This window comes from Poecilia reticulata, chromosome 20 (genome assembly GCF_904066995.2).
Source record: "Poecilia reticulata chromosome 20, P_reticulata-male-v2, whole genome shotgun sequence".
Classification (NCBI taxonomy): Eukaryota; Metazoa; Chordata; class Actinopteri; order Cyprinodontiformes; family Poeciliidae; genus Poecilia; species Poecilia reticulata.
The window spans coordinates 20462811-20475252 of NC_088849.1; the positions used below are offsets into that span (position 1 = coordinate 20462811).

Genomic DNA, 12442 nt, shown 5'->3' on the forward strand with positions numbered 1-12442 from the left:
AACAACTATTCTCAGTTGTTAGTAAGATAACTGAGAATAGGTTTGGTTGCATCATTTTGGTTGAGATTCAAAATAATGCATGTCATTTGAATTAAGAAATACCCTCAGGTTGAAATTAAAATATTTTTTAAATGAAAAGAATCTCAGTAAGGTAAGAATGTGAGTCACGCAAGCATGTCTAACATTCAGACGTTTTCTGAACCTTCTAATGACTCTTTCAGAAAAGCAACAGATCTAGCAAATTTTTAGACGCTATTAGAGACTTTTCAAGACTTTGACTTAAACATAAGTAAGAGAGGTCAGATAAAGTGGCAGGATAAGCTTTTCTGGGTAGCTCAGCACTTCCCCCTGTCACACCTGTTGTAGCCCATTGCTGATCAGCTGACTGAAAAAACAGGGAGAGCAGGCTTGTACCACTTTGCGTGTGGAAACTAAAGCAGCGTTTAATTAAATCCAGTATATTGTTCATGATTCGTTTAATTTGTTTATTGACTCTTACATTCCTAAATTAGGGGAGTCAATTAACATTTTTTTTTTTTTTTGGTCGCTTGAGATGCAGCGTTTAAACAACAAAACACGTGGATTTTATTTGGCTGCGTCAAAATGAGCATGAAACATTTGCACCAAGCTCCCCAAATGAGCGTCGGTGAGCCTCAGAGGCATCACAACAGCCTCCGCGGAGCATTAAAGCCTCGTCAGCCGCAGCAGCCGCACAGAGAAAGCTTCTTCCCCTCCTGAGCCCTTCTCTGGTTTTTATGAGGTCCCTAATGATGGCAACAGGTTCAGAGTCGTTGGTTATTACTGCCACTGTATGGTGTCTGTAGTTTCTAGCCAGAGATGACCTTTATGTTCAGATAACCTGAAATAAATCCCTTAAGCCTTTTAAGGAACTGAATATCAATTTTATTTTCAGCAAAAAGATAAAAACATCATTTGCACAGTTCTGCCTCTTTGAAATAAATAATACACAGCGGTTGCACATGTGCACACCCAGTTGTAACATAACTCGTTTAAGCTGGGGAAAGGAGAAAAGAAATAAACTAAAATCGCCACAATATGATTATCATACAGTGTGTCCGTTCACCATCGATGTTCAAACCGTACATTGTTTAAAATTCGATTTTAAAATGACAATAAATGCTGGACTTTGCAAACTACAGAAGCTAAATTAATTTACTTACAAACCAGACCTCTGTGAGGTCAACCACTTTAAAAACAAGTACTTGATTTCCCCCAATCCCACCCTAAAGTCTAGGTGTTGTGAATCTCTAGCACAGCACGGACAAATCCATCATCAAGGCTCACTGATCTGACGCTGCCACCTTGTAGAAAAGCAGAACTAAACCCCGACTTCATAGCTGAGAAATGATACTGTTGGTAATAGAAAGGCAGGAGTAGAAACAGACCGAGACACACACTACATCGCGACATCTGCAAAATGTACCTTCAGGAGAAGAAGAGTTTGTGTTTCTCTGTCACCCTGCTGATATATAAAACTGATGGATGTCGTTCTTTTTATGATTCACACAACTTCCTTAGCACATCGACTACTGTACTTGGTTATACTGTATTATAGGTATGAATCTGTGTGTCACGTAGTGTTAAAGATACTAGCCAGAGGTGTATTTTTCTTCAGAAATAACTGTACAACACTGAAGACGCGGTCATGAAGTATGGATTATTACTGTGGAATACAACGTTTCTAATAAGCAGACATTCAACAAAAACCCTCCAATAGTCCTAGTGTGTCTGTATTTGAGCTGATGACATCACATGAGCCAGCAGGAACAAAACATATAGACTGAATAGTGATGTCATCAGTGGGACCTCCAGAAGAAACTCAACAATACAATACAATGACATCAGACAGAGGAAGAGTTCCAGTTGTGACCGATTCAGTCTTGATCAGCTCTGCTGTGGATGCTAAAGATGAGGAGGACATTGATTGATTGGCCTTTGAAAATAAACTGGTTTAATTATATGTACAGTGACTTGCAGAAGTAACCATTCTGCTTGAACTTCTTAACAACTTGTCAATTTACAACCCCACACTTCAATGGATTCTCTTCAGTGGAAACTATCACAACTTAGAAAATAACTTATAAAAGAAGAAGAAAAAAAAAGAGTAGTTGGTATTGAAATTTTTATACAAAATAATATACTGAAATGTAAGATGTTAATTTGTATTCAGTACTTTGGAGAACCACCTTTAGCTACAATTACAGCGTAGAAGTCCTTTTGGAAATGTCTCTGCCAGCGTTGCACATCTTGGGTGCGTTCACACTGCAGCCTGAAGTGACCCAATTCCAATTTTTTTGCCAGGGCCGTTAACACTGCCAGTAAATGCGACCTGTATGTGTTCTGCAGTCTGAACAGGCAAACGACCTGAAAGTGTCCCGCATGAGCAGTAGAGGGCGCAATAGCGTCAGTGTTCTGCCAACCGCCATAAAAAGAAGAAGTGCTCAGTGTTTGCGGAAGTAAACATGGAGGCTAACGGTGGAGCTTAGCTTACATATTTGAAGTTGTTATCCGGCCGGAGCAACATATTAACAACTTCATCCTCATATAGTCCGTCATGGTTGTTGTTTTTCTTCCCACTTGCGTGTATCAGGACACAGAATAGTGAGATTTGTTGAGAATCAGCGACGTTCAGTTCGGATGAATGAGACCTGGACGTTAGGTGGCATTTGAATCTGATACGTATCGGATATGGGTCACATTGGAAATGGAATCCGACCTGTGCTGTTCATAGTGTCATGAAAAGATCGGATTCAGGTCGCATTACGTCAAAAAAAATCAGAATTGGGTCACTTCAGGCTGCAGTGTAAACGCACCCCTTGAGACTTTTCTATGCTACATAACTGGAGCTCAGTCAGAAGGAACATTGTGCATCTTGGTTTGAACGTTGACTGGGTCATTTTGAATCAAAGACACGCTTTGATCTAAACTATTCAACTGTAGCTCTGGTTATCTGTTGAGGGCTACCATTCAGCCGGAAGGCGAACCCAAATCTCAAATCTGTTGCCGATTCCAACAGTTTTCCTCTGTGTTTGTCCTGTATTTACCTCCACCAACCTCCCGTTCCCTACTGCCCATATAAACTAAAACCAGTATTCCAAAACACTCTGTAATTTTAACAAAATTCAAGGGAGTTCAGAGATTTTGAGTACTTGTTTTTTTCTTTAACAAGAGTCTGTATGTTCCAGATGTTTTCCGTCTGACTGGCTCCCATCCATGTTCATCACTTTTCAATTCTGTCATACGTGTTTGGCCGCAGTGTAGTGGGAGTGGCAGGGAATGCCTGTTTACTGGTACATACCAATCAAATGTGTTATACTGAACGGACAAATTCCCCCATACACCTTCACTCCATCTGGCTGCAGAGCAACTGGAAAGACGATGGCGGCAAAGGATGTTTGGCAGGAGCAGGTGTAGTAGAGCTAACAGGTAGGATTTGGCTCATCATAAGTGGATGTGCCTGGCAACCGTAGTTGGTGGTAGTGGTGGGTGATGCAGCAGCTGTGCAGCTACCGGCAGGAAACATTTTCTTCTTTCCGTTCCAACTTAAAGTGAAACAATAAGCAGTTTGTTTTTCCAAGAACTGATCTGCAATTCCTCGAGGGCGAAATTCTGGTCATCTTCAACAACTTCGGTGTTTGTTGGAACATCACTCAGAATTTACGCAGCACTTTTATGTGCGACCGACTTAAGGAGCCAAACTCTGCCTCCAGTCTTGAACCCGTTGAACACTTGTGGGATCACATTAGGTGTGTCGAACATGCCAGAGTGACCAACAGAACCAGACTGGCTGATGGATTCAATGCTGGTTGAAAAATAAGATGCCATCCAACAAAAGTGTATATGCAAGGAGGTCATCAGAAGGATAATTTGGTCCGAGGCTGCTGTGGTCTTCTATGGATCACCTTTACATTACTGAGCCTCTGTTGCGCTAAAGAAACTCATTGCTATATTGTCGATGTGTCTTGTTTCTTTAAACTTGGATCATTAAATTCAATAAACCACACCAAACAGGAGTCAACAGTCAATAATGTTTTGGGGATTGGGGGACAGAATTTGCTGCCCAAATACTCAACTCTGCTGCTTAACCTACAAATCTATTTTCCTCACAAATGTGCCACAATTTAAGGAGAAACAAGCCGGTTTTCTAAATATACGTTTCATATAAATGCAAATATATAGTGAGCCAAACTAAGATGTCCTTACTTGTTGTACTAACTACAACAGCAGGTACAGGTCATTCACCTGCTTTGCCTATTTTACCCAATTTTTCAGGTACAAAAATATCTACTTTGTGATATATTATATATCTGTTACATTTTGTCAGCTGCTTGCAGAAATTCCTAAAAGGAAATGGGAATTGGTTGCAATCGGTTGATCAAAGTTTTACAAAAACTAGAGAGCAGACTTGTGACATCAGCAGAAGTGTGGCCATGTTTACAGACTGTGTGTTTCTAGGATTTACAACTGGGATTTGCCATAAAATGATACCACCCAGCCCAACCCTCCCGGGATAACGCGTGGAGACAACGGATGGATGAATTTATGACAAAATACCAAAACAAAGAGAAGACCTGATAAAAAAAAATATTGCAGGTGGCAATATCTAAAGTGAGTTTGGTCAGATTTTACAGAAAAGTCTGGCTAGTAACTTTAAGAATTATGACTGAGTCCATGACTAATGTGGCTCTGGGTGTAAAGGTTTATAAAATACAGCCCATTTTCAACCGTCTTCTGCAAAAAGACGGTAATAAGAAACATAAATTGTTCTCATATTTCATCTGAGCAGTCCAGAGACTGCTGATTAGCTGCCAGGGGGCCAGCCTTTCATGAGAAACTTTTTGTTTTTTAGCACAGAGATAGCAAAGGAATGCATCAAAGCCGGAGTGTTGGGACTGTGCCCATCACTGGAATGAAAGGACAGGTTTCTCCCCGTAAAAAAAAAAAAAAAAAAAAAAAAGCTTCCACATGTAATGCATTTTGCAGTCAGCGGTTGGACTCAGGCCCAAAATGAGAAACCTTTAATGTCTTTTGCACACAAGGCTTCCTCCTCAGTCAAGCCACTTTTGAAGTCAGTGTCAAAACTCACCATGGCACGCTTTTGAAAGCCCATACTAGGAGGTAAACAAACCAAAAAAACCTTTGAAGTCAAAGTGTTTCTCCTTCAATCACTTATGTTGTCTTTGAATCTTTTCCTCGGCTGCACCAAGGCGGACAAAACCACTTGCTCTGACAATATATTACTCGCACGTTTCAAAGTTCCAGGACTGCTAAGAGAGACATTTGGGGGCTACGAGAACACGCCGTCACTGTTGCCGTACAGGTCGGCCAGCTTTTTAAAGCGCGGCCCCCAGTTGCTGAGGTAGTCGTAGTTCTGGTCCGAGTCTGTACTTAGTGACTCGAGCGAGCTCAGCGACTCGGCTACAGACCCGCTGCCCTCGAAGGCGTACGTCTGCAGGGAGTCGTACGGGGGAGCCGTGGGGTCCACGTCGGCGTCCTTCAGCCGCTCCCAGATGAACTCTCGAAACACCACGTTGTCGGGCAGCGACTTGTAGGACGGGCGAGAAGCAGAGGTGTACTGGTAAAAGGTGGGCGTGTCCGGCGTGACGTCTCGCCGCGCGGCGGGGTCTCTGATGATGTTGAGGTTGCGCAGGGTGACCATGTCGAAGGCCTCCGTGTCTTCCTCTCCCCCTCCTTCGTCGTCGTAGCGGACGATGTTCTCCCTGATGTCCCTCTCCTCCTCCAGGATCAAGGGCTGCTTCCTTCTCCGGCGCATTGTCACAATCAACAGAACCATCACTGCAAAGGGGAGAGGAGGAGAGATCCTGGAGTGAGAAATTGTGGGATGATGTGTATTATCTGTGTGCTGATAATCACTTCACACTGACTTAAGACAACCGGGGAGGAGCAGTGTGCCATTTTTTTCCCCTTTGATACGTCAACTGAGAGAAAAATTGTACAGTCCTTCCAATTTTTTTAAATGAGATTCATAGGAAGCGTATGAGGAAAAGTAGAAGTATGTCTCCAATAAATATATTGTTCACAGTTATCACTGGGACTTCAAGTTCCATGTGTTTTCAAGTATAATGTTAGGTAAGATCGCCACGTCTCCTTACGAGATCAAAAACAGCAATTTTGTTTATCCGTGAAAAAAAAAAATGTTTTCAAAACAGTAATTAGATTTGGTTTAGGACACTAAAATACTAAAATATCATATTTGTTCTAACATGGCATACAGTGTCCACCACGTTTTTAGTATCCCAGGTGGAAAAATCCCCAAAATAAATTCACATTTATTTCAAAACACAAATCTTATTTCATCCTTCAGTTTGAACACATGTATTCAGTAGGAACATATAAATGTGTAATTGAATATAGCTTTATTTTTCTAAGTTGGTTTTCAACATGGGGAAGCCAAGCAAGGCAGATTTATTAAAATGGCTACAAAAGCTAAGCTGGCCTGAAAATACGAACAATACAATAAGGAGGAATTTCAAGTAAAAACCATTAGACACATTTCAAATGCCAATCTCTGGAAGCCATGTTGGGGAAAAAAAACATATTTTACTTTGACATGATGAAGAAGGAATATGAGATAAAAAAAACATCTCCCCTTAACCTCGTTTAAAAATCAAATGGGTTCCAAGGAAACGAAACCACAAAATCAACCTTCTTTCATGACCGTGTGAAACGAGAGAAGAGTCAGAGCGGTGCAACTGACAAAGAGAGTCAGGACAAAGTATTAATAATCTCAGTATTGAACAATATATGCGCTGTCAAAAGTAAAAGACGAAGCTGGAAGTACTAAACTGAAATTAAATTATCAAAATGATTGGACTAGACGACAGGAGATTAATGGCGGAAAACGAGGCTGAGAGTCATAAATAAACAGTTCAAATATTAAGCTGAGAAGGCAAAGCTAAACCTTTGATGTAATTCATTTTTGTGTTTTCCGCCGCCCACGTTACGCTTCCAGACTCGTTCACAGCTCCGCCATGCTGAATGCACGATACCTCTGAGATCATATAGCAGAAGCTCTCCTTCAACCCCTGCTCCCTCTTCCCATACATTATTGCTGAAAATAACTCCACGCCCAAGCAAACTGGCAAACGTCTAATGATCCTCGATCCATCAATGTCAGGCCGGTGCCAGTGAAATATTGTTCCACTGGTCCATATTTCTTTTCCTGCCCGGCATCGAGCTGCTGCTGCTGGCGGCAGAGAAAGAGGCCCAGGAACCAAATTCAAAGACCACTTCACACCTTCTAATAAAGGAGCAAACAGAGGGGATGGGAAGGAGGGAGGGAGGTGTCACACCGAAGGACTGGGGAGATGAATGGGCAGCGTTCTGTTAGCTGTTTGGCAACCGCATGCATCCACGGTACCTTAGTGGTCTGGAAAAGTCCAACATTTGATTTCCATTTGTCCAAATAAGGATAACTGTGCAAAAATAATCATCTTAGAATAGAATTTGATCTAGAAAAATGTTATACTTCCTTTATCCTTTGTGTCTTTCCTTGTTGACTAACTTCCTTCTGCCTTGAATCCCTCCTTGCTTCCTTCATCTATCCCTTGTGTTGTCCTTCATTCCTTTTCCTTTCAGCTTTATGCTCCTCTTCGTCTTTCTTGCTTTGTGACTTAACATACTTGATTCATTCAACAAAACTTAAAAGCATGTCTGCTGTATAAATATTTCTGAACACATGGTGAACTGTTGTATTTTATATTGTAAAATGAACATGAAGGACTGAGAAGTAAAAAAAAAAAACCTGAGTGTGGAATTTTTACATGACAAAAAGTGTAGGAATCCTGTGTAAAATGCAGAATATTGCAGCTCACCGGGACTTTGAGTGGTCCCTTTCTTTTCCAATTACCCTCCTTAGATCCAGGACACATTTTAGTGCTTCCAAACATTTCCAAGGGAGATTGTTTCTTCTGTTTTTAGAGCCCCGAGTCATTCTAAATTCCATTCAATTCAGCAAGGCTCCGCTAAAATGAATTACAAAGTGGCACATCCAAATAGAATATTCCAAGTGCTTTCCAGCAAAGCTCTTTAGGGTTTAATGCCTAGAAGGCAGACACAATGCTTCATGGACTGGAAACAGGCCAACATCCAGTTACTGCCTTCTAGGTGGAGCTGGTTGATGGCCGGGAATACAGATGGTTTGTTCCGAGGCTCTTTTGAGAGACGCGGTTTGCAGCCTGGACGGTTTAGCAAACGCAGCCACGGTACGACAGGTACCCACTCTTCACTTTGGAGAACAGATGTAAACTAAGTGAACAACAGAGGGAAAAAAAAAAAAAAAAAAAAAGGAGATCAATTCCGCGCTACAAAGGCTTTTGCTGTAATTGAATTGTTTAAATGATCTACCCCACGCAATCGATAGTGAACAAGGTGAATTTTCTCTGCTGCCCTTTTCTTACCAGCAGGCATCGCTTTCTCATTAGAGTATTTCTATATGTGTGATTCAGGTGAACACGTAACAGGTTATTTACTCACTGCCTCACCCACACAGTCCGTGTCTCTGCGCTGCTGTTTAATAAAGACGAATTAATCAACGACTTTGACACAGACATGTAAGAAGAACGTAGACACGAAGCTTGCATTGCTCAATTAATTCCTCACGGCTTTCCTGTTGCTGAAATGCTGCATGTCGTCTTTGCAAAACAATTACTGTACATACAGTATGACATGCACTTCTAACCAAGTGAGTGATATTATTAGGAGGTATTGCTACAGAAGTAACATTTCTGACTACTCCACCCACTTCACTGATTGGGGAACAGGGTTGTTTTAACTAAACCAGATAGAGATTTACACTTTATGTTAAAGTGAAGCTTATTGTTTGAACAGCGCATACATGAACTTATTGTTAATTTATGACACATAAACATAGCCTATTGCAAGTTTTGGTTTCATAAGTTTGATTTTTAGGAAAGAGTTCCTTCAGCTATAATTGAATTTACTTCTAAACACTTTTTAAAAAACTTCATGTTGCCTAGTTACGTCATTTTTGAATATTAAATCACATTATATAATAGGTAATGCAGTACTTAAGCACCCTTTTATTCAATTTAAACCCAAAATTATTTATTTATTTATTTTAAGGAAATCATTTATAATGTGTAAAATGTTAACCCAAAAACACAAACTATGTTCCAAGAACGCTGAAGCATTCGTTTAGCCAAATCATCTGCTGAAAAGTTGAGTTTTATGAAATGTTCCTATTATTTAGTATTTTGGCATGTTTTTATGTTCACCTTTTACAGGACTTGACAAATCTTTTATTTACCTTGTATTACATTTTACAAAGCTCGTTTCTCTCCAGAAAGAGCCTCAGTTCCCCTTATGCTGACTTTGCTATATTGAAATACTTTGCCATATTTCCAAATATTCAACTGTATATGTTTTCTGCTAGGTTTTCATTCATTCTTGTTCACGTCAGTCAGACTTTGTTTGCCTCACTGTCTTGCTTGTGCTTTCTGCAGGGAGCCTTAACTGGTGCATTTGTTTCCTCTTTGCCCATTGATTGTTTCTCAAATAAAGCCAGTGGTTCTATGATATACTTGCTTCTGAACTTTTTGAACTTCTGAACTTTTTTGGGTCTTCCTTCATTATAGAATAGGAAATAGTTATTTGTTGCCCCCGGAAGGGCCTGTGCAGAAATGCTTAGATTTACGTATACAGATGGAATGACTAACTCGCCCCTTCCAGCATGGTAATAAGCTACAAGAGAAATAACAGCAATGCTCAAACATTTATACTACAGGAACTAGAGGGAAAGTCTGATTGATCTAATCAAATGTGAAGGTTTCGATCCCCCTACTGCCTTACACCCACCCACACATTGAGCTTTGTTTACTGTGAATTCAACCTGGGTAAAACAATCTTTCCGAAAGAGCGAATGCATTTGCAACAAGAGCAACACACACTGAAAAGAGCGAATGGAAAATCTGTGTCTGGTCACATAAAGAGGTGTCTTTCTCCTTCAGGGATGCGACTGCCTGCTGCTGCGAATGTACAAAGTGATGAATGACGACAGACAGCAGCCATCACAACAGTTATGCAGGACTTCCTCTGTTCTCCAGCAATGCTTCTCGAAGCTTTCTGCATACCTGTGGATGCAAAGTGTCACACACACGCCTGTGGTCCTTTTGCAGTTCTTTGGCCACTAAACGGCTTTTGCACACTTTGTGCTATTTCGACCATTAAACTTTAGCAGCTAATTCAGCAGATGTGTGTGCTGCCTTCCAGTTTGAACAACTTTTATACTTGTTGAAATATGCATGATACCTTGGACGAAGGAAAACTGCTTAACCTACTTCTAGTTGGAAAAACAAATTTTCAACAGGTCATAATATTAGGCTAATATAAGTGATTCCTCATTTGGAATAACTTTTGCCATTTTCTAAAATCACACTTTTAAGTTTCATGAAGCTTTTGGACAGATCCTCTATTTTCCCAGCCTAAAGCTGATGATCAAACCCCTTTTATAGGCTTATTTCCTAGGCTACACATTTTTTAAACATGGTCTGAGATGACAAGATGTGTGTTCTTTACTTAGAGTTGAGCACATTTAAAACAACCAGTGTTGCATGACGCATGATGCATAATGAAGCTGTAACTCTCCCTCATGTCTGAATGATAGCCCGGCAACATTATGATTGAACACAAAAATGTACATTACATACACTGTCAGATCTACTCATGCTTTGGTGACCATCTGATCAGTTCACTAATTAATCATTTTTACTAAGACTGCTTCCTTGTTTTGACAGTTTTTCTTCTTGCAACATCTGTGTTGTTTTCAGTTATTTCATTTTTCATGCTAGCTCAGGAAAACTATTTGCCCTAATTAGTGATATAAGGCAGTGAACTATTAACAGTAATTAATTGTATAGTGACATTCCTTCTTGAAACAATCCCCATATGGAGTAGAAAATCCAAGATGGCAGAAAATGTTTTGGTACCTTAAGATTTTTTCACACTTCCAAAAATTTATTAAAAATAAATGTCTTATTTTCTTCATTTTAGGTGAAAGATAATGCCAGGGCCATAAAATATTTCATTTTTTGTTTTTTGTCATTACCAGGGGTCCCTCCAAATTGGTCCACATCTGTGGGTTTGTCAGACTGCACAGTACAGGCTTCAGACTCGGTATTTGTTTTCTCCTCCATAAACTTTTGTGTTTGTATTTTCCTCTATGGATCCTTTTAGGAAGCTCTGAGCCATTTCCTCCCAGTTCTCCCATGTGAGGCATTTTCAGCTTTTTCCATGTGTAACAAGAGTTAAATCGGCTGGTAATGGGCTTGTTCAAGCAAAGAAAAGGCCGACTTCCAACAAAGCAGCTTGAACATAAAATATCTCTGACTGCTTTGGAGATGTCGAAACAGAGACAAACACACACGACTTCCACAGGGGACAGCCAGAGCAGCCAGAGACACACAAACAGATACAGAGATTAATGAAATAGATCTGATAAGCAAGTCAGACGTCCAGATAGAAATAAATGCCTGGAGATTTGGAGTGCTACGTAATATCCTAATTGGCTCTCAGGAGGGCTGAGCCATACCTGACCTGCACTGGGGGAAAAACGGCCCAGGATCTTAACGAGATAATGATCGTCTCAGTAGTTTAGACATATCTTCCAAAGTGGCTGGATCAGAAAAAAATGGGTTTGAAATGACATTTTTCAAAAGTGCAGTTGTATTCAGGCATTTTCGGAGCTATTAATGCAAGAAGCACAAGCCCGGTAATTAAATCTAAAAATATCAAGCCATGATTGATGACCACTCAGCTCATGAGCATGTAGAGTTAATGTAAATGCAAACACAGCTCTTAGTGGTTTTTAGCTTGGCAGGTGAAAACTGCCTGTTTTCTATCATCTGTCCTGGCTGAAGCTCTCAAAGTAAGCGATGCATTCTGGGAAAAGCAGCTCGCTACATGTAACATATGTTGTAGGTATTATTATGATGACATATCACTGGAAACAATATTACTGGTGGTCACCTGATGAGAAACGGAGAGTGGAAAAGGCAACGGGGAAGAAAGAAAAGGCGACGCAAGAGTGACAAGACCTGAGCGTGACAGCGGTGGGATGCAGTCAAGCTCGATTGTCATCCCCAACAACACAATCACACGCAATCACGGCCTCAATAGCAACCTACAGATTGAAAAGGTTCCTGAGGAAGACCATCAACGGAGATAAGAATAAAGGATCCGTCAGAGCGGTCATGCGTGGGCTGGTTAATGCCAGCCAAGGACAAAGTTCCACTACAGAGGGAGAGCTGGGACCAATATTCACAAGGAGGAAGATGAGGAAACATGCTCATCTAATTGTGCTAAATAGATAGATGATGACAGAGCATCACGCACAATTAAATTCACATGCAAAGGAGACTTAGACTGGAACACTTAGGCATTA

At 40.6% G+C, this 12442-nt stretch overlaps 1 protein-coding gene across 1 annotated transcript in view; it reads right to left on the reverse strand.

Annotated features, from left to right (window-relative positions):
• Window positions 1-880: 880 nt before the first annotated feature.
• LOC103456805 (cadherin-7) overlaps window positions 881-12442 on the reverse strand; it is a 166466-nt gene continuing 154904 nt past the window's right edge. The window contains exon 12 of the mRNA XM_008396562.3: window positions 881-5817. Coding sequence (XP_008394784.2) covers window positions 5309-5817 — 509 coding nt within the window. The 3' untranslated portion in view covers window positions 881-5308. The remainder of the gene's footprint in view (window positions 5818-12442) is intronic.